The following is a 23,793-nucleotide window of genomic DNA, read 5'->3' as shown; positions in this document are numbered from 1 at the left end:
TATATCCTTGCTTATTTTTGCATTAAAAACTTCCAAAGAAATCGTAGATTGTTTACAATTAGGCGATCCAATAAACCCAGGGTGGAATTCCATCTTTCTTAGATAGTGAAACGCTCTAACCTAATTGTCAGTATCGTCCACTCTATTGGGCACCCTCAAGGAGAGACGGATTGTCACTGGAAGCTGAGCTCCAATGCAAGCCGCACTTCCTACAAACTTTATTTCTGAAAACTAAATAAAGAAAACACAACAATTGATTTCGAAAACGATAATCACAAGTTTTTAACTCTATAAGTTACCAAATAAGTCCTTTCTCGTATTTTTATTAGAATTTTTTGCTTTCCGTACACTTGTTTTGCTACACACAATGAACACGTTTGAGTAGTACGTTACCATGTGGGTTTGCATAATTGCAATGATTTTTGTTTCTAAAAATATACAGGAACACTACCAGTAATGCCCACAGTCACAGTCCTATCAAAGACGTTTATCTTGGAACGGAATGCGGCAAGATAGCTGAAGTTAATGAGTTGATCATTGGAAGGCGAATAGTACATGAAAAAAACTTTGGGACTATCTGTTATGTCGGTGAGTTGCCGAGATCGAATGGGTCTTGGCTTGGAGTTGATTGGGATGACCAATCGCGTGGCAGACATGATGGGACTTACGATGATGTCCGGTATTTTCAGGCTAAATGTCCCACTTCCGGTTCATTTGTGAGGTGAGTAATAATGTTTATTGATAAAAAGAAAGCTGTTGCTTTAAGCAGCAAAAAGAAAAGCAAAAATTCATAACTTCAAAGCGGTCTGTCATTAAAAGTGCTAAAATTAAGGCACAGTCCAAACTTGACAAATAAAGAATGTTTAGTCCGAGTGGGATCAGAAGTTTATGTTGCGTACTTCGGTTGTGACACTATACTATCCGATATGTTAATGATCCACGAACTGGTTCTAGTCTCCTTCTGGTTCGGTTTGTTGTTTAGTGTGTTATCATTCACGATACATATATGCACTCCCAAAGGGTCTAGGTATGTAAGTGCACAGAATATTGGAGTTGGCTTTAAATGTCTAACTTTTGTTTCGCCGACCTATAATTTCTACCTATGAAATCTGCTGAAATCACGAATGCAAAACGTGGCCATTAAGAGTAGTAGATACTCGTAAACTACTAGTATTTGACCACAGATGTCTTAGAAATATTGCTTGCATCTGCCAAAATCACTGGGTAAGTAGTAGTGAGGTTAGACACAGGGTATTAGGGAATGATGGTAAAGCAGTCGGTGAGTTTGTAAATCTTCATCGTCTGGAATGGTTAGGTCACGTGTTACGTATGCCTAAACATCGATTACCACGACGCGCAATGCTGACTAGTGTTGAAAACAGTTGGAAGAAAGTTGAGGGCGGCCAAATCGAAACGTGGCACCGGTCCATAAAGTCACTAAACTCTAGTCTGAGTTATGATGGCAGATGCAGACTACTTGGTTGGGGTCCGCCTGACTATCGTAACCAATGGTTGGAGACTGTGAGTGACATGGCTCAGAATCGATCACAATGGCGTTGGTGTATACACTCTTTATCTTCCTTTAAACCGTGAGGTTAAAATCGCTTTATACGTTTCTTTCTACGAAGTAATTCTTTCTTCTTTATTGTATTTGTTTATTTATTTATTTTAACACATATTGGTACAAGAAGGCACCAAATACGTATGTGCCACACGAATCTCACTCGATATGTGTTAGGGCTGTGATACTGCTCGGGTGCCCAGACAGAATCAGGTGGCTTTCTTAGGGGGCTGCACCCCGAGCCTTTGACCTAAAGGTCTAACCCACAAGTCAGTGGAGCATCGTGAGGAGATTCAGTCCCATGGTAGCCGGTGACCAACAATTGGTTCATACTCCATTTGTTCCCGCAGGATAGTGGAGCCCATGTGCACCATTGATATGGAATCCGGTTAAGGCGCCGGACATTCGCTTTTAGTCCTCTCATTTTCGTAAACAACACCCCGGCTACGAGAATGCAATGAATAGGACTTCCCTGGCAGAGGTTGTATACGCGTGGCCGTGTGAGAGTGTTTCGAGAGGGAAGGCGAACCCACCCCACTCTCGGCCATACCAGGGCATTTGGGGGCTGTGCTGTATTCCTTATACACAATCTTTTATATATTATTGCCATTAAATTAACTACTACTATGAATTTTTCACCTTGTTGTGCTAGTGAGGTATGGCAACTAGGACCGATGCACATACATGCCTGGTCCTGCGTTGTAGCTGACTTTGCCTCTTCCGAAAGTATATTCCTGTAAATCGTGTTTATTGAAGTGGTCATAAAGAATTCTCGATATATTGTACCGGTTGTCCATGATCGATATTACTTTTTAAGAAGATTAGTACAATCAAACTAAACTTTATAATGGATATGGTTCTAAAATTATCACTTTCGTCATATGTTTTTCAGCGGCCGAACTACCAGAATATCCACCTGCAGACTTGGAATACGCAGTTGATACTGTTCTGTCTGATGAAAGCACTGACAAAATGCAGAGTCTCCCAAACGCCTTAAGCAACAATGTATTCATGTTTGGGTTGTGATTCTCCACCTCCAAATGCAAAATGTTGCTTTAGGATTGGCGTGCATCAGCGACTGAATTTACGGTAGGGACTGACGTAGTTGAACGCACCAGTTGCTTTACCTATCTTGGGTATTTCATCACTCCTGATAGCCTGATGGCTGACAACATCTTGGCACAGATTTAGAAAGTTCGACTGACTTTTACCAACTCTCGTCGCTTTTGGTGCAGGCGAAATATCAGCCTGTCAACCAAAGAACGAGTTTACTGTGCAACAGTTTGCTCCATTCTACATTATGTGAAACGTAGCGATTAAAAAATAGGGGATATTCTCAAGTTGCTATTGTTCCATGATAGGTATATTCCGAGCACTGCCCGTGTATTTTGAGACCACAGGGTAAGCCATGCCTGGGTTGGGAATGGGGTACTAGGTAGGGACGGTAAATCGATTGGTGAGGTATTAAATTTTCATCAACTGAGCTGGTTGAGACATGTGTTATGTATTCCCAACGACCATCTGCCTTGACTGGCGATGTTGTGTGGGAGTAGACTGGAAGAGATGTAGGGGCGACCAAACCAAAACATGGCATCAGTTCATGGAGTCGTTGACAATTGAACTGAGCCATATTAATAGGTGTAGAATACCTGGTTGAGGTTTGTGTGAGTATCTGAACGAGTTGTTAGAGTTTTTGAATGACATGGCTCAAAATAGTTTGCAATGGCACAGACACCCATTAGCCGTTTTCCTCCAAATTCTAGCTCCTGAATTCCTTATAATCTTTTTGATTTCACTAATTTTTTTGCATCGTAGGTTTGATGCCTAACCTTTCCCATTATCAAAACCGAAGTAACTTCTGAATTTCAGTCATACACCTTACTAATTAAATATTGACTACTTGTACAATTGAATAATATCCGCATTATATAATCGATTTCGTGCTATTAATTCCTCCCAGGTTTTTTTTATCTCAGTCTTTTATAGTTTACTTTTTGATCTTTAATCTAGGTATTTGAGTATTTGTATAGTGAACTAGGGATATAATCATACTTTCGGTTTGAACAGTTGAAGAATATAGTAATCCCTGATACGGTAAAGATAAATAACATTTCGCTTCTTTATAAATCATAAAGATGACTTCAGTTCATGTCTATTTTTTGTTATTTTCCGTACACAGTCATGTTATAACTTATTTCGTTCTACTTCATGTCTTAATTTCAACTCGATAAACTCCGTTTATCCTATCCAATCATGCTTTTAGGCCTTCAAAGGTGTCATTGGGTACCAGTCTAGAGGAAGCTCTCGTATATAGATATGCCGTCTGCACAACTTGTCAACTGGAAATCCAGACTTCTTTGCGATCACGGGAAAAGCCCACAGGTAGTTCTCATAATATCCTCGTTCATGAATGCACCCAACTTGGTCATCTAAACAGTTACCTTGGTAGTACTGCGGAGGAAGCTGAATACTTTGGTACTCACGGATACCCAAAAGACACATTACGAGTCGAACTTTACACTAATCCTGGGACTTACCATCAATCGACTTCTCATGACGAATTATGTGGAGCAGATGCAGCCAAAAGTTGTCTCAGCCGATTAAATAGTGTTAGTTTGTCTTCTGTGCCCGTATATCGTGCACTATATGGAAAAAGTAACTTTTTCCCTGATCGACAACCTGAATACTCACCACTTTGGCCATCATCTGGAGGCTGTCTCGACCAGTTTTTATCCAGTTTATGCGATCTGGAAATGAGCAATTGTCTGTTGTCAAAGTGGACAGAAATTGCTGAGGTGTGTTTTGATTTTCATTAACACTTTGTTCATTCTTTCCTTCACAAAAGTTAACTGTGTTTATTTATCTTATTAGATTTGTATTCAAATTCCGTGGTTAAAATCCTTGAATGTCAGTAACAACCGCATTCGTTTACCTGTTTCTCCAAAAGAAGCGCATGATAAACAAAAAGAAAATGAATGTCTGGAATCTAGACTTTTATATGACATATATTCGGACCCTGTCCTAAGTGAACGGTTGTGTTCGAACGCTTTTCCCCAGTTGTCGCAACTTACTTTAGTCAAATGCTCACTCTTAAATTGGAAAAGTATTAGGAGAATATTATGTTGGATGCCATCCTTACAATCGTTATCTCTAGCTTACAATAATGTAAGTAAATGTTTTCCTTGTGCTTTACTTATTCAAGTAATTAATTGTAATATATATTGTTCATTTAGCCTCAAGTATTAAATCCCTTCAACAGTGTTAATGTGTATTTAGACAGACTATTCAACTTAACAAATTTTGTCTCTGCAGTCTGTTTTAAAGATAGCTTCTAGAGTGACTTAAGGGTTTTAATTTCTAATTTAATCAAATCCTAACGACTTTTTGTTACGTCAGCCGTCATTCAACTTTCAGAAATTCCTAAGATTCGGCTTCACCTAATGTTTTATTTTTGTGTAGTTACACTGATTTCTATATTGTTGACAAAGCCTTACGATTTCATGTTAACTTATTTATCAGTGTATTTTCGAAAGTTCATCTGCTTATGTAATTTCAACCACTGACCTGACCGTCAACATAAGATTTTGCAACAAAGAAAATCATTCTGTAATATGCCTCGAATAGTAAAAGTATCAATAATGAACCACATAAATTCCAGTAAAATGGTAATATTTCAATTCCGAGTTCTGTATTTCGATAAGGACCGTTACTATCTCCCAGTCTAATACATGTGCAAATTATGGTAAAGAAATCCCTATATTACTAGAAGACTTTGATGTTTTGATGTAAATTTAAGTCTTAAGAAGCAGTTGTAAACTAATAACCTGCAAATGATCATAAAAAGTAATTGTCAGATTTGTTTTTATATTCCCTGCATCTACATCTAGGTAACGTGCTAAAATAACCACCCATAAACCGTCTACTTTAATGTACAGTATGAAAACAGATATTAAGCTTCATGGACTTTAAAATAAAATAAAGTTGGTATTGAGCATTTCGTTACCCTATAAGCGTAGTCACAAACCCTGATAAAAAAGTCTTTGAGATCCGCCACTTTGTTGCTCTAAAGTTTTGTGTTTCTTTAAACTAAACAACATCCAGTCATCGTGTGTTTATGAAATGTTTGATTACATTTTAGTTGGGCAATCCTCCAATTGACTGGGAAGAAAATGCTATTGAAGTTTTCCAAAAGTTGACTGAATTAGACTTAACTCACATAAATCTAACGTCCGCTCATCAGTTATTCGCCCTTATTGGAGCTTCCAAATGTCTGAACAGCCTGTTGTTAAATTACAACGAGATAGCAGACATTCCAAATCTAAATGATCATTCTAAGCACATCTGCCAAATACATGTACACGATAAAGATAGTTCACATCTGTTTCGAAACCTTAACACTCTTGGGTTAAAGAACAACTTATTCACAAATTGGAATTTCGTTAATCAATTACTGCATTTGTCCAAATTGGATCATTTGATGGTATCAGGATGCCCAGTTTTCGAAAACTCTGTCAGGTAAGCTAATCTAGTCGAGTCTTTTCTACTAGAATTATAAAACTATCTGGTTTGTTTTTACTTACATACTTAACATTTTAGCATTGAACAAAAAACTACTGTGGTTAGACTTAAGCTACATTATTTTTTCTCATATATTCAAACAATCGGGTTAGGATTGAAAACTTTACTCATAAATAGTTAAAAATATACTACCAGAACTGTAGTTAATTTTACGGTTTATCGCCCAGTTACGTTTCGACTACAATTTTTAATGGATGATCAGGTAGTGAACGAGTTGTCCATATTTTTATGAAACTTCAGCATACAGTTACCGTCTAATATGGAAGAATTGAATTTATTTCCATACGTTTAACAGTTCTAAATCCTGTCGTTCATAAATTCCATAAACACTAGTTTTAATTGTTATTTAACAAAGTATATACGCATTAATAAATAATGATACACCTTTTCCAAAACAACTTAATGGTTATTACAACTTGTTCACCATTAAGTTGTTTACAGCACTTCATTGTAAAATAAATATTCCTTTACATATTTCACTATTTAAAATCGCTTAATGATCTTCATAGAAATTATAATGTGAAATCCTGTTCTATTTAAAAAGCTGCCATATTTGGAGTTTGCCTGAATCCGTAATCATTTAAGTCTCAAGTTACTCCGTAAAATAAAAACTTAATAGCTTCTAGTTGTATCAAATATCCATATTGTTCAATCGCTTAGTAACTAGTATTTACAAAATACTTGGTTCAGTGAGGTGTAAAAAAGTCCGTCACACAAATTGGTCTGATAATTTCTCTTAAAAGTAAGTGAAGAATGGAAGCATAAGAAGAAGCGAATCCAATTAAAAACAAACCAAAATAGATCTCATCCTCGCTAATAAATATTTTTCTGTTTTTCGAAAAACAGAGGAGATAACTATAACTGGATCACCATCGTCTTCTATATTGACCTGTTTGGAAGTGGCTTTCGTTACTAAGAATCACATGATATTTCTTACTTCACCTAGGCGCTCGTCACCAACAAATTATTACTTCTAAGAATTGCTTACCCATTGTTGTGGGCAAACGTAAGCAATTTCTCTGAGATGAGTTTAATCGTGGTTTAAAATACTCATTTCTTTGAAATTAAAGTTCACAAGCAAAGAGCTGAATTGGTAGTGTAGTGAACGAAGACATGTTGGGGATGACCAATTTATTGTTTAATGGAAAATTGCAGTGTCTTGGTAAATTATGGAAACCATACATTATATACATTATTTGCACATCATTTACTTTTTCTTTATATGCTTTATGATCCTTTCAATTCTGTTGTTACTACAATTGCTCTTTGTTGATATTCCTGTTCGCTTCAACTCAACCTTCTGTTGATAGGCATTCCACTTCTGTCTGATGTTACATACTACTTATACCAGTCAACATATTGTCCACTCGGGCCTTAATGGCCAGCTTAACGTTATAACTTCTCCAATGGTAATTTAGATCGCTCTACGGTTGCTTTCGTTACGTGTGGATGAATCTGGTTTGTCATACCAGCACTTATGCAACTATTAGTTAGAGTGCACTCGACCATTCCTTACGCCTCGCGAACAGGAGTGAATCCAAGCCCAGCTTCCTTCTAATCCTGTGGAAGAACTGTACACTTCGATTATCCAAGTGCATCTATTATGGATTAGTGGTCATCAAGTGATTGAATGTAATTCAGGTACCCTGCATCCAATCGCACAACAAGATGGTAACATCCGCACACTCAATGTCAAAAATTACTCTTCTGGGTAACGGATTGACACCACCACACCTTAATCTCCTCAATTTTTTCCTGAATTTCATTAATGGTGAGATTGGATAATCCCGACCAGCTCCATCGCTGATTTGAAGAAGTGAAAAAAAGTTGTGTTACTATTCTATCTGAAATGAATGTCTTTGTCCGGGATTATCTAAATGTTGGTAGATTTATCAAATGCAATTACTTTCAGTAAGCTGTTCCAGAATACAGCCCTATGCAACAAATCGTATTTAGAGGCAATATCTACAAATGTAACAGCTGGCTTCTATTTGTTCTCTATCTCCATATTTCCTCACTCTTTTTTTATTTTACAAACAATTTATATAGTCACCCATCAAACCGTCAAAAATCAATTACACCCATCAATTCTGTATAAAGTTCATTACTGGTTTGTTGTTATTCGTCTAGTTTCACTTGTCTATTGTAAGGCTGTAAAGTTTCATGAGTTCTTAGCTTCATAATAAGAAAGGTGATTTCACATTTGTTCACCCATCGTTTACTATTGTAGTATTAGTATTTCAACCGGTAATAAATGGGTTTTGTTCTCATAACACTTTTTTATATGTTATTTCTGTTTTAGTATAGAAACCGCTCGTCAGGAAGTCATTGCTCGTTTGCCAAATCTTAAAATGTTAGACCGTGTTGAGATTACTCCTGAAGAGCGCCGCGGATCTGAATTGGACTACTTAAAACGTTACGGAGCTAGCTGGCTAAACTGTTGTAAAAGTGATCAAAATAGTAAGCAAAATAACGATGTTAAACTTTTGGAGGAATTCTACAAATTGCATCCTGTTTTCTCCAGACTTTGTGATAAACATGGAGCTCCTGAAATTGGAGAAACCAAGGTAGCATGTTATTATTTTTGACTTGTTCCCAGGTTGTTTTCTCTATGTGACAAAATAACTAAGTTGACCGCACAAAAATTAAGTGTGGGGGATAAATAAGATGAACTAGGCTAACTAGTTCAAAGATCATCGTCGTCCAAAATAAGGGGAGATCAATGAAATATAGGATAGTTTAGAAGCTTCAATAAACAACCAAACCGTTTAATTGTTCTGAGGTGTTTATGATAGTATCGAAATTGTATTTAGTGCCGAATTAAGTTGCAAGAAAATATGTTATTTCGCTCAGAATAAGGATGTAAATTCAAGGACATATTCAACTTTTATTCTTAAGTAATAATTCAGCTGTTTAAAATAACTCAGTGGTGAATTACTGTCGATGTGTTTAAATTTAAAAGTTCTTCACTTCCCAGAGTAATGTATTGTTGTGGGAATTGTAAATCTTTTGCTTAAATATAAACTAAAGATCTAACACTGTTTAGTCATTTGATTACAGCATTGGTTTCAGAAGTTTCCGTTTGACTATGCGCATAATCAGTTTTCATTTTAAGCTACGTCACACACCTTATCTACTGAAATAACTTACCGATGATTGCATCACAAGACGTTTTCTATTAGAATATTTTAGCAACTATATGTTTTCTTTTTAATTTCCTTCCAAATCTCTTAGATATTTTTTCACTCAATGGGTACTTGAACCCCGCTTCATTTACTGAAAGCCTAAAGTAGATTCCAGGAACAACTAAGGTCACACTTCGGTAGTTCTAAAAACGAGGCTGACCTAGATGTTTCTTGGAAAGATATACAAACAGCAATGACATCTATTAGTGATTTGAACCATAAGGTTACAAAACACCAGTTGATTTATTGTAAGTCTGGTCACAGTCACTGATCGTCCTAATATATAAGAAAGGATCAAAATCATCCTGTAATAACCATAGAGAGATTAGTTTGACCAATATAGCATCTAAAATGCTGGCCTCAATAAGTATCGGACGCCTAACTAAGACTCGTGAACTGTAAACACGAGAAAACCAGGCTAGCTTCAGACCTGGTCGTGACTGCATCGACCACATATTCATCATTCGCCAGGTTCTAGAACACAGACATGCTTATCGGCGTCCGACAATGGTGGTCTTTCTTGATTTAAAAGCAACATTTGACCCTGTAGACCAAGAGGTTCTGTAGCAGTGTCTGTCATTGAAAAGTGCACCACAGAAATACGTAAACATTATGAAGGCTCTTTACTCGAACACTACTAATCGAGTCAGAGCTTATGGCGAACTGTCATCTGATTTTGCAACCTCAAGTGGTGTCCGTCAAGGCTGTCCACTTTTTCCATTTTTGTTTAACTTCATCATAGACTTATTGATGGAAATAACATTCTCGTCTACTGAATTTTCGGGCATTGATCTCCTACCAGAGGGTCCATTTATCGACTTAGAATACTCAGATGACATAGTCCTACTTGTTGAAGACGCTGATAAAATGCAGAGTCTTTTGGTGGCACTGAGCAACAATGCCAGAATGTTTGGAATGCGCTTCTTCCCCTCCAAATGCAAGTTATTGCTCCAGGACTGGTCTGCGTCAAAACCTGAACTAAGGATAGCGAGTGATGTAGTCGGACGCGTTGACAACTTCACTTATCTTGGAAGTCTGATCAGCCCTAATGAGTTGGTGTCTGATGAAATCTCAGCATGGATTCGGAAAACTCGTTTGGCTTTTGCCAACTTATGTCACCAATGGCGTAGGCAGAATATCCGTCTATCAATTAAGGGGCGAATATACTGCGCGGCAGTTCGTTCTATTCTACATTACGGCTGCGAAATGTGACCATTAAGAATAGAAGATACTCGTGAGGTACTAGTTGGGGGCGGCCAAATCGAAACGTGGCATCAGTCCATAAAATCACTAAATTCTAGTCTGAGTCATGATGGTAGATGCAGACTACTTGGTTGGGGTCCGCGTGACTATCGTAACCAATGGTTGAAAACTGTGGGTGATATGGCTCAGAATCGATCACAATGGCGTTGGTGTATACACTCTTTATCTTCCTTTAAACCGTGAGGTTAAAATCGCTTTATACGTTTCTTTCTACGAAGTAATTCTTTCTTCCTGTACTGTATTCCTTATACACAATCTTTCTTTTATATATTATAACCATTGAATTAACTACTTCTATGAATTTGTTGTTCACCTTGTTGTGCTAATGAGGTGTGGCAACTTGGACCGATTCACATATGTGCCTGGTTCTACGTTGTAGCTGACTGAATGACCGTTTCACTTACTTCGGTTTGATTAATAGGATAGTATCATTAGCACTAAAAATATCCTGCATTGTTTTCTTTGTATTATTTAATCTTGTGTTAATTTAATTTGTTTTGTCGTTGACTCTGAAGAAGCAGCTTACATTGTCACGAACCGTCGGAAATACAATATCTCTACTCGTTGGGCCACAACAGCGAAAAAAATTGTTAAGTTTCTACCCAATGCTCACTTTATTTCAAACTATCAAGTCCAACCTTGACGTTGATACATACATCAATGTCTCTGTACCTTTCTCTAGTTTCTATTGTTATCAGCCTTCAGACAATCTAAATTAATCTATTTTTATCATGATTTCCTGATTAAAGTTCTTTTTATTGCTACGTCAGTATTTCCCAGGTTGGTTGTGTAGAGAAAATTGTCAATATTCCTGCATTATTGCACACAATAAACACTATATAATTGTAATTTATTATAAACGTGTCCTTATTTCTCTATGGGTTTGAACTGTGTCAAAGTAACTGAGCTGGAACACTTTCAATGACAGAGATCACTCATGAAAAAGTATGAACCAACCACTTGATTCATCTGTAATTGTTGTCCAAGTGTATCTACCTGAATCTAATTGTTAGTCTGATTATAGATATCAACGTCTGAGAGCAATATTAAGATCATAAATAAGCAGTAAGATTTGATCGCTTTATTTTTTGTAAAATCTCTGTTATCTTTGTTGTTTACATATCTATTTATCTAATTTTTAGCCAGTTAACCGCTCAATTAAAGCTGGCCTTCTATCTCTTATCTTTATATTACAACATAACAAGAACAGTGGCGCAACAAACAAGCCTAGCAGTCGATCATCATCGCCAATGGATAAAAACGATCGAATTCAAAAACAAATACCTAGTCAAATGACTATTAACCATTTACGTATGATGATTAGACGATTGTTTTGTTTATCACCAAAAACACTGTTTGAATTATATGCACAAAGTGGAAGGCATCGTGGTATTGTTAACACTGAAATACCGTTGGATGTAGATACACGTGAAATAGGATTTTATAATTTAGAAAATGACGATTATATTTTTATACGAATATGACAATAGTGTTCTAGTCTTTCCTTCCTTGTATTTACTACTTGGTTACCTCTAGTATTTATCTATGTTGTATAATATATATCTTGATATTCTTAAAAATCAAGCTTGTATTTAATTATTTCCTATCCACTTACACTTTTATGAGTTCTGTTGTGTACATGACACATTGTTCCATCAACCAAGAAAGTGTAATTATGCGTAAACTTGAGATATTTTCTTTAAATTGACTGCTTGAGGCTACCAATTTTATCAAAGTTTGCTTTAAGCTTAGACTCGAATAATGTTGTTCAAGTAAACAGCCTTCATAAGGTTTATGTATTTTTGTGATACACCTTTCACTAAAAAGCGCTATCAAAAGAATTTCCAGACGTTCTTAATCATCCCTCTGTTTCAGAGCACAGTCTAACATAATCAATTGACGTGTATCTGCTCGTCCATTTTTGAAATCAGTTTGATTTTCCCGAGTTTGCTGTTCAGGAACTTTATTTGAGATTTTGGTGATTTCAGACATTACTTTATTCAACTTGATTGTTCTGGCTACCGCGAGAGAATATCTTTCCTCTCTCTTAGATTGGGATCGGTCAAATGGGACTAGGCGCAGGTGTCAGATTCTAACTAACTTCTAAAACTAAACAGCCATTCTTAAATACCTCGAGTTAACGTATAAGATCTTTTCCGCTCTTCACTTCTAGTTAGCTTTTGCCTCTTTAAGTTTACTAATAGTCGGAGGCTTATATATATTGTCTGTTTGCTCTACTAAAAATTACATTATATGACAAGTATTGCTACCAATCTCGAACCTAATTCTGCTGTGTTTCTCAACACTTGTTTAAATATGTATTAACATAATTGAGCAGCTAACTCGCACAGTACTTTATATTTTAAGTATGTTGTATAGTCTAATTGTTAGTTTACCTGACTGTAAATTTATATATTTAGGCAAGACCGGAAACAGTAATGTTCCAAACTAATTTCTCTCACTTGAAGTTGCTTGTTACTTAATGTTGTATGCATTATTTATTTTATTCATGGATGTCACCTCTGATGCATATATTTATTCACTGCAAAATTTAACACTAATTTTCAAACGTCAATTCATCTTAATCAATAATTGGTGAGACTATAGTTTATGGACGACCTTTGAGCGACGCCAAAGTGACCTTGAGAGTGTCTACCTACTTACTAGGGCTAAATAAGGGTTATAAAGCTGTTTGAAGAATAAGAATTATGATTCACAGTTGAGGGTTAGGAATTAGATTTAGGGTTTTCTTCACGAACTGACATCAGCTTTAATGCCAAGACTATTTAGCCAAATCAGTGAATGCGTTTCGCGCCAAAATCTAAGACCTGTTATCGTAAATCTGATTGGTTCGTCCATAGATCATAGTCTCATTAATTAAAGAGTTTCCAAACTAATGCATCTAATAGTTTTATTTACATGACAAATGGTTCAAATCCTTACCTCTTTGTTTTAGTAATATGTTCGTTCAATAATCTTAAAAATATCGTCAAACTAAGTGTTCATCAGTTGTGTCTTAAATGTAATCACTTTTCACAACAAATAATTTTATTAAAACACGAATTTCAGCGAAGGGATCTCTTTTCAACGAATTTCGTGTTTTAATTTTAATGTTTAAATGGGAATTATCTGTCAAATAATTTTATTTAATGTATCAAATTATTAGTTAGTTCTGTTCAGCTCCATATTAACTTAATTAAAGCAATCTACTTGTGAATTGTGTATCATCAAAACTTACCATATAGGTTTTTTTGTTCATATTTGATTTCATCTTCGTAGGTTTAGTAGCATATTGTTAGTCTTTTCATTCCGTTGATTACAATCAGGGAGACATGCAAGATGACTCGTGCACCATTCAAACTGGCTGTCTTCAACGTTCGCACACTTATGCAGGTCGGACAACAGATAGGTCTGGCTATGTATTTGAAAAGTCTTAATATCGACGTTTGTTGTCTATCCGAGACCCGTATTCAGGGCTCTGGTGAAGTACTACAAATTCGCTCTCCATCTGTCGCTTCAAAAAGCTTGTTTTACATACTTTTAGCCGGGGACTTTGTGGCATCTTCGGCTGGTCTTGCTGGCGTTGGTGTCGAACTAAGCGCTAGAGCTGAGGCAGCACTAATCGATTGAATCCCCCTTAATAATCGGTTATATGCTGTTAGATTAGAAAGTTCCATCAAAGTGAGAAGAAATCGGCGTGAGAAACGATGTCTTTTCGTCATCTCCGCCTATGCCCCGACAGATTGCAGCCCAGATGCGATCAAGGATGAATTCTACCACCAGTTAACTGTTCTCCAGAAAGTGCGTTCGATAGATATTATAGTATTAGCCAGAGACTTGAATGCTCAGGCCGGCCTCTAGGCACAGAAGAGAGTCGTTTAGGTGGCCGATGGAGACTTGTTGGTCCCAGGACGGATAACGGGGACCGTCTACTGCAACTATTCACGGACCACAACCAGTTTCTGGCTAGCAATAAGTTTCGGCACAGTCATCGCCGATGTGCCACCTGGCGTCCTCCATCTGCATCTCAAGCCTGGACTCAGATTGATCACATCGCGATCAGCTACCGCTGGCGTGGTTGTGTACAAGACCCGCTCCTTTTGGAGTACCTATCTGGACTCTGGTCATGCCCTACTCTGCGTCAATCTTACCTTACTTTTCAGTGACCAGCGAAGTGACCGCCGCCAACTGACTGATGTTAGCAAGTTGGTTGCAAATAAGTATCGAACCGAGCTAGCTACCATTCCACCGAGAAGTATAGATGAGCATTGGTTGTAACTGCATGACGCCATGAAAATGCCGAGTAAAGCCGCTTGCAGCTTCGAGGAACATCCCGCTTATAAGCACTGGGTTTCTGCAGGTTCCTTACAACTCATTAAAACCTGTCGGTCTACTCCGGGTGACCGTGAGTTTGACCACAAACGACTTTTTAGTAATGAAATTGACCGAAGTTTGCGTAAGGACCGAGAAGCCTGGTGGTCGGAGCTGGAAGAAGCAGCTGCATCTGGTAACTGCCGGAAGCTCTTCCAACTCATCCGAGCCACTGGCAGCAAAAAGTCTGGTGTGAGCGAAACAGTCTGTGAGGATGACGGGATGCCAATCACTAAAATCCATTGACGTCTTGGACGATGGGCAGAATTATTCGAAGAGCAGTTCAACCGGCCTGCTGCTCCGGTAACATCGGTCAGACTGTCCTGCCCTCCATGGCCGGTGACAACTGACCCACCAAATGAGGCGGAAGTCCGCAAGAAACTCCAACTCTTGAGACGCTACAAATCACCAGGCCCACATGACTTGCCTCCGGCCCTTTTTAAAGATGGTGGTGACTTTCTGACTAAGGAACTGACAACGTTGTTTACAAAGGTGTGAGAGCTAGAGAGCGTACCAACGTCATGGAATGAGTTGATAGTTGTATCTATCTTTAAAAAGGGCTCACGTCGTTCCTGTAACAACTATCGGGGGATAAATCTACTCCCGATCGCGTCCAAGTTATTGGCTTCTGTCATACTTCGTAGGTTGTTCAAAACCCGAGAAAGTTTGACTCGCGAAGAACAGGCTGGGTTTCGTTCTGGTCGAGGATGTATTGATCATATCTTCACCCTCCACCAAATGTTAGAACACCCCCATACTTATCAAAGGCCAACAATCGTAGTGTTTCTTGACACTAGGGCCGCCTTCGATTTGTTGAATAGGACTGTTCTCTGGGGTCGTCTATTGAAGAAGGGTGTGCCTGGGAAGTTTATTAACATCTTAAAGGCCCTATATATAGACACTTCAGTCAGATTGAGGGCATGCAACCACCTCTCTCCATCGTTCCGTTCAAGCAATAGGGGCAGGCAGAGTTGTCGAATCTCACCATTCCTCTTCAACTTTGCTATCGATGATTTTCTAGAAACAGCTCTGATGGATGTAGGTAGTGGTAGTGTGGATCTGTTGCCTGACGAAAAACTTCAATTTTGAGTAGGTGAATGATATTGTCTTACTGTGTGATGATACCTTAGCCATGTAATCCATACTTAATCACTTGGCAGTCAGTGTCCGTAGGTATGGCATGTGCTTCGTACCTTCTAAGTACAAAGTACTTCTACAAGACTGGCAGAATTCTAATCCTGCACTCACTCTGGATGGTGAACAGATAGAAGTAGTCGGGAAGTTCGTGTATCTAGTTAGCTGCATAAGTGCTGGTGGGGGTGTGAGTGATGAGATTAATGCACGTATAGTGAAAGCCAGAGCGGCTTATGACAATCTGGGCCATCTTTGGCGCTTTCGTGATGTCAGTCTGGCTGTAAAAGGTCGGATCTACAACGCGTCAGTGAGAGCAGTTCTGCTCTATGTTTATGAAACCTGGTCTCTCTAAGTTGAAAATGTTAGACGACTTTGTGTTAGATCATCGTTTTCTCAGAAAGATTACTGACATCCAGTGGCAACACCATGTTAGTAATGCAGAGGTCCGGCATTGTGTGTTCAGGCACAGTGACGATAATTCAATTGGTATCACTATCTTGAAACATCAACTTCGGTGGCTTGGACATGTCCTACGAATGTCACCTCAGAGAATCCCACGTCTTGTATTAATTACCTGACGCTGGGACTGGTTGGAAAAAGCGGAGAGGTGGTCAGTGTATGACATAGTGTCGTGGTATGAAAGAAAGCTGCAAAGGGCTGGCTTGTGTTGGTCCTTCACGTCTCCCTGGGTGGGGTCCGAGAGATGGTGTAACACAGTGACTAGAGACGTTATCAGATATGGCTCAGAATAGAAGCCAGTGGCGATCGTGCTGTATCCTTCTTTTACTTCATAAAAAAATGGTTGTGTCTTCCTTAACTGAAAGATTTCTTCTGATTGTACCTTTCCGTTTTTCCATTATTACCACTATTATTATTACACTACCTTACACTAATCTGTTCGTTATTGTTCTTTTTTTTCTCTTCGAATTCTCATTGTTTGGTGTGGCGCATATATATTTGGTGCCCTCTTGTACCAGTATTTATGTGTTCAAATAAATAAGTACCATTATTCATTCCTTACTTCTCCGGGGATTCATTTCGAAACAGTAACTGAAATTTCATAATTTGTTCATTCTCTGATTAGGCGTGATAGTTTTCTCTGTTTTACCCGGACTAGTTCTAAACACTATAGCATCTTCCCCAAGAACCAAGTCATTCATTACATATCAGTTGGTAACTAAATTAATAGTTTTAATAAATGAATAATATCGCTTGTCATTAAGTGAAGTCACTTTAATAATTATTGAAAGCCAAACAACATCCAACCGCAACCTTTCTACTGAGGTCTTTGTCAATCTTTACTAATTGCGATTCGCTATACGGGATACAAAAAGGTACAATCAGCGACATCATGGTGGCCGGCAATATGCATTGAAACGAATGAACATTAATCAAATGTGGATTACCGAACTCCTAACATCGAACTGGTCATCATTCAAAATTTATCGTCACAATCGATCAAGGTATAAGAAAAGGAAACTTGTTGAAATACTTTATGCTGAAAATTCTATATTGTACCAAAAATATAATGTTGAATAAAGCTTCTAATAATAATAATAAGAAGAAGAAGAAGAAATCAGTGTCACGTATTTCTGTGAATTCCGAAAATGGGATGTTATATACGTAATAGTGCTTAGCCTTCAAAATTTGGTTAGAAATTATGATTACGTAGTAAAATCTACTCCTAAAATTGACATAACATTAAGCTTGTTTCTGTTTATAAAGTATCCCCTAAGTTAGACGTTTTGGTTGCAAAGCATTCATTGTCATCCAAGATAATATCAGAACCTACTTCAATTAAAAGTACCGTTACAAATCTTCATTATTCAAGAACAAAATAATGTCATTTTAAAGCGACTCCTATTGTCGACGAATACATGTTAGTGGTACACCGAATATCACAATGCTGATTAGACGATACATCCTTCACCATAACTTATTAACGATGAACATTTTAAATACATGGTTTTACGTTCTTCGTCCTTATTCACTTCCTTTCAACTCTTTTGTCTATTGTTTTATACTACTTATCAATATTCAGTAAACAGTTGTATTCCTAGTAATTTCTACGTGTATGTTATTATGCAAGTTTGTCGTGTAATATTCTGAAATATTTACACATAACATTTATTGTATTTATCACTATAATTACCTTATCTCAGTTGTTCGCAATTTTGTGCAATCCTTTAGCCCTTGTTTAAACACAACAGTTTACATATTGCTTACTCTTACACCTAACGGCTGTCATTTTGCACTATCGAAGCATTTCTATTTCAGACAAAACGATGCGGTAAATACAACATACACCTCACAAGTTGAGGTTTGTAACTAGTTTTTCTATAAATAACTATTTCAGACAAATCGTTGCTTCGTGAACTTCGATTTTGAGCGTATCTCAATTGGGTGATTTTGACGCCTCGATAGACTTAACACATGGTGATTAACTCAATAATTTAAAGTTCGAAAATGAACTTGTTATCATTCAGATTGACATTGTTGTGGTTGCTTTAAATGAGTGAATTCGCAAAACAAAGTGAACATTATCACTCACTTCTAAGTATCTGTCTAGAACCAATTTATCGTTAAACATTATGGATAACTAAATTTCCGAATAATAAGTTTATCGTAGATTACTAGTAGGAGTCGAACTTTCATTCCGTGGAAATCACAACCAGATTTTGATTGATTGTTTGAATATTATTCACTGAGCGAATAAAAAGGTTTTACCTGCATCTCATATACCATCAATAATCTCCATAATCTCGGAATATCTAAAAAAAGTTACCATATTTTTTCCCAGTTTTATTATGGTCTTTTAGAGATAAATGAATCCATAATGAAAATAACCTTTAAACTTAATTAAATCATTATAAATGACTATACAACTGTTTATTTTAACTTGTCTCACTAAAAGATTTATTTCAATATTGAACATTGATAGTTGAAACAAGTTTTCTTTAAATTTACTATTATTGTTCATTTTTATGTAGAATAGATACCTTACTGTAAATGTTATTTTCTTCTCACATCTATGAGATAAATAAAAGATAAACATTCTTTCTAAGTGATGATTTTCTATTTACAATCTCTACCTTAAAGGTTTATTAATTATAATGAGTAGAAAATGAGATACTAAACTAAGGGTAATAAATATAGAGTAGTTCAGTTATTTATTTATTATCTTTATTTATAAATCATTCATTCACTCGTTTCTTTGTTTGTTTGTTTGTTTTTCATAAACAGAATCAAATTTTTACTCTTATGTGACAAATTTTTCAACTGTACAGTAGTTAAAAAGAAAGAAATAGAGAGAGAAAAAAAGTGATGAAACTAAACATGTCATGAGATGTTTACATATATTTTGTATATTACCTTGTCATTAAAGTATAATCTTAACACCTGTCTACTTGTTAAACAGTTAGTTGTTTTTCTATGCAAAATTTCTATCCTATGCTTTAAATTTATATATTCCCAGTTGTATATTTCTCCAATTTCCTTTTCATTTTAACATTAACTGTATTTGATTGATGGATAGTAATAAACATATCCAAATTATACATTTAAAATATCATTGTGAAATGTAAATATTCTTAAATAATTTGTTTACAGTTGTTTGGCAATCCAACTAATCGTTTCATGTACTTTACCGCTATACATTGTGACATATAAATATACTTTTTAGTTCGTTTCCTTCTGGATTTATTTTAAATATCAACTAATATCTTTCATCATATTGATACTTGTTTCAAATCATCTTTCGCTTTTTTCTTACATCAACTTTACTTTGTTTCTTTTACATTCATACATACATTTTGCTTTTTTTTGTTCAAGTTTTGTCGATTACATCTTAGTTCTGAATAAATATCTATGTCAGGACATAACTACAAATTCAATTGTGATTATTATTATCATTATTATTATTATTATTATTATTATTTTGCATTGTTCATATATCACTGTATATGTATATAAACATAGAATAGTTAAAGTAGTCCCTGTTTTTAACATATTTTTTCCTATTAATAAGATGCATTTCCAGACATGTTTAATTTTCATCTATTCGTTTTTCTTTCTATTTACCCGCTAAAAATAAATATCGGAATAAATATCATATGATGATAAGTAAAAGAAGGTATGTGTATTTATATGATTAAACATATATATGATGCGAATTCTGTTGATAACTGTGAAGATTTAGTTCAATTGAAACAAATATTAACCATTTTTATTCATAATTTATAAACTATATCTTTTGTATTGCCACCCATCATGAAATTTAACTGTCACTCTTTTGACATATCCCTAAATATCCAGAAAAAAACCTGTATAAAGAAATAATATTTAGTCTTTTCTCTGTTAGCTAAGTTTTGTGGATGATAATTCTCACTATCATCTAGAAACTAGTGAGAATTAATAATAACTGGATAGTTTTTTTTCGAATTCGGCACTTTTGAGTAGTTCCACATCCATAAATTCATACTGTATTGATCGACAGATCTTCAGGGCTCTTGTTGAGCCTTATACAACTTGTCGTCGGTGTCAATGAAGAAAAACCGCTTTCAAATTATATTCAGTCTATCTGCTATGAATAACTGGTTATAAATATTCAATAAGTTGTCCGAATTTGTCGAGTAGAAATAAAGAACTGATTATTTCTAAGGATCTGTATTAATTATGACCATTCGTTCATTTTTGGATACTCTAAATAAAGTATTTTCATTTGTAATCGCTAACAATATCCCATTGCATACATTGATAGATAAAATTAAATAATGCAAATTACAGAGTCGCTTAACTTTGAAATGATGATTATCTAGTATAGAATATTTATAACAGTCAATCTTTACCATTTGACTTTGATCACCAACTCATTCAACGATGATATTTTTTTCAAATTATTCTACTGTATCTGATATCATCAGATCAAATTGAAAAAAAATTAACATAATAGAAGATGCATGATGTTTAGTTTATTTCTTGCTTTCACGGAACTATGGAAGATTTTGTAGATGTTGTACTCAGTGAACTAAATAACTTAGTTGTACAACTTATATTATCCTTCTGGATAATAGAAATAACACATAATTTTAAAGGAATTATGTTTAAAATGATAATAAAGCTTTATGACTAAACGATACAGATCAGAGAATATAATATATGCACATTCCTTATCCTGAGATACAAATATTCACCATCATCTCATAAAGACCGTGAAGCTTTATCCGGTAATACTATTTTATGATTTAACATTGATAAATTGAAAGAATCATAACTTTTGCTAAGCATCTAAACGGCTTAATTCATGTGCTACTAATTTGAATGGCAACTTTTTATTTTGTTCCATAAATTTCTAACCTAACCTACTTACGGGTGTTGTATGGTTATTTCTGTCTAACAAGACTGATTGAATCAATACTTAGTTGAATGTAAACTTACTCTTCATTCGTTTATCATGTGTATTATGCAATTACTTCTGAAACATTATTATAATAATTATCAACAATTGAGATGGTTAGAGTAGAATATATCTGCTTCTATCCAACTTGTACTCCGACAAAATACACTGCCTAACAAAGGAGGAGATTGAAGAAGTCTAAGAACTGTCAAACCACGACATTGTGTAATTCGATGAAGCCACTGACTTTCGAGGTTGACCGTATAGAGAGGTATGAACTTCCTGGTAATCTAAGTAAACGAATTGTATTGTTGGGAACCTTTGAAATCAGTGCTCGAAATTCGTAATAGTGGCTTATATACAAATTTATTCATTTTTGTACGATAAGTCTTATTACTCTCCGATTTCAATTATTCTTTCCAAGTAATATTTCCTATTTAATTTTTTTGCTTTCGGTGATTTTAATATTATTTTGACTACTTAGATTTTCATCTTGTTAACTTTTTGTGCTACACTAATGTGGCTCGTGGTAACTAAAAACAATAGATTTTTATGACAGGTTTCATATTGTGTATGATTGACTGGTTGGTTCTTTTTTATAATTTATTAGACAGCAAAACATTTGTAGTGCCATATTTTGTCTATAGATATTAAGGGGTGAGGGTCATTGTTATTTCATCTCTGAGTATAAAGTATATTCTGTAAAGGAAAAATCTAGGTCCATGGAATCTTGACTCCCTTCATTTGTCAGATAACTACAGTAGGAATCACTTCCATATTAATGTTTAACTTGGAAGTATAATTTCATCTGTAGTTCAGTTACCTAGTGATAGTTTTCATCACATCTCATTGTACCTTTATGTAAATTGATAGATTATTAGGTATTACAGTCATAATTAACCCCAGAATACAAACTGTTGATCGATAAAGCAGGTGTTCGAATAATAAGTCACAATAACAATAATTGCTTAAACTTACTCAACTTTTAAATATGATACTTGAAAAAAATGTTCCACTACCAATCCCCAACACAATAGAATGGGAGAATAAGTTGACATGTTCTTCATGAATATTTTCTCAGATAGTTTGTACTAAACTGAGGTTTTATCAACAATTTTGATCTTTGAAAGTTTAATGATTAGCACCACTCTTCAGGACTGTGTAACCAAATGAGAGTTATCCTTTTTCATGAAAACGTTTTTATATACGCATGGGAACAATATATTCAAACTATGATAATTCGGGTAACCAACTGATTTGCATCAACCAGTATATTCAGTTCTAGAAAATATTGACTGAAACTTTATGATCGGTCCACGATCTACAAACTATTCGCTCAATTAAATGACTAATTATGAAATTCTTCTAAAAAGAATTGAAATATCAACATTTTCAACGTTTAACATTATATATTTCAATATTTAAGAAAGATTCAGTAATCTTGAAATTCTTAAGGACTAATCACTTTCTTTTGATTGAGATCATTAATCAATCAATGTTAGACTATCATTGAAAACCTGAAATCAGTGGACGGCTATTTCATTCTAGTATGAGACACCTCAACAGTGCGCATCCATAACCTCACACGTGAGATTTGGTCCTAGTGTGGTGTGTGCTACTTATATTGACATAAGTAGTATATGATGTTAGTCGTGAACAGAAGGTCTGGCAGAAGAGAGACAAAAGGATCGAACAGTTAAGAATGGAAACAGGATGCAATTGATACGAAAATGCAAGAATAATGAAGTTTGGGTCATTTTGAGACAATTGGTGGACATTTTGCAAATTAAGCATTTACTTTATGATCGTTAGATTTTATTAACATGTCCTGTGTTATATACATTTGTTTGTCTCCACCCGTGTTCTTTTCACTACATCAGGACCTCCGGTCTCATACTAGGAAGAAACGGTCGCCAAGTTCTTCAGGGTTTTCGACAGTGGTCTAACATTGATCGATTCATAGTCTCAATCAAAAACTCAACAGTCTCCACAACCCTATACTGATAATCACTTTTCATATATTGCCATAATCAGTTAGATTGTACAAATTCTATGGTTATTTGACAATAATAATCATATCAGAAGGGGTTTTGTGGAGATTGTAGTAATTTCAACAGCTGAGATCATGAGTCAATTGAAGCTAGACCACCATGGAAAACCTGGGAGCACTGGACGGCCGTCTCGTCCTATTGTGGGACTTAGCAGTTCGTATCCATGACCCCGCTTCGCGGGACTCGAACCCAGGACCTACCAGTCTTGCGCCGGGCGCTTAACTACCTAGACCACTGAGCCGGCCGGAATCCAAC

General features: G+C 35.9%; 1 protein-coding gene across 2 annotated transcripts; it reads left to right on the top strand.

The window, feature by feature from the left end:
* Nucleotides 1-365: 365 nt before the first annotated feature.
* Nucleotides 366-13,708, top strand: MS3_00001365 (uncharacterized protein). 2 transcript variants are annotated; one of them, XM_051208799.1, is made up of 7 exons: nt 366-396; nt 443-721; nt 3,825-4,356; nt 4,433-4,726; nt 5,700-6,076; nt 8,442-8,706; nt 11,730-13,708. In XM_051208799.1, coding segments are annotated over exons 1-7 (2,091 nt in total). In that variant the 5' UTR covers nt 366-394; the 3' UTR covers nt 12,072-13,708. The 2 variants fall into 2 exon arrangements, with proteins under 2 accessions (XP_051074200.1, XP_051074199.1); XM_051208798.1 differs by having other exon boundaries at nt 8,442-13,708.
* Nucleotides 13,709-23,793: the final 10,085 nt, after the last annotated feature.

The sequence above is a fragment of the Schistosoma haematobium genome, chromosome 1 (assembly GCF_000699445.3).
Source record: "Schistosoma haematobium chromosome 1, whole genome shotgun sequence".
NCBI lineage: Eukaryota > Metazoa > Platyhelminthes > Trematoda > Strigeidida > Schistosomatidae > Schistosoma > Schistosoma haematobium.
Note: the sequence above shows the minus strand (reverse complement) of the source record. Positions and strands in the feature narration are given on the sequence as shown.

What these genes read in the sequence shown, in the direction of transcription:
- MS3_00001365 (XM_051208799.1), top strand. An exon ending in ACTTCCGGTTCATTTGTGAG is followed by an intron (nt 722 to 3,824) that starts GTGAGTAATAAT and finishes TCATGCTTTTAG; the next exon opens with GCCTTCAAAGGTGTCATTGG. An exon ending in TATCTCTAGCTTACAATAAT is followed by an intron (nt 4,727 to 5,699) that starts GTAAGTAAATGT and finishes ATTACATTTTAG; the next exon opens with TTGGGCAATCCTCCAATTGA.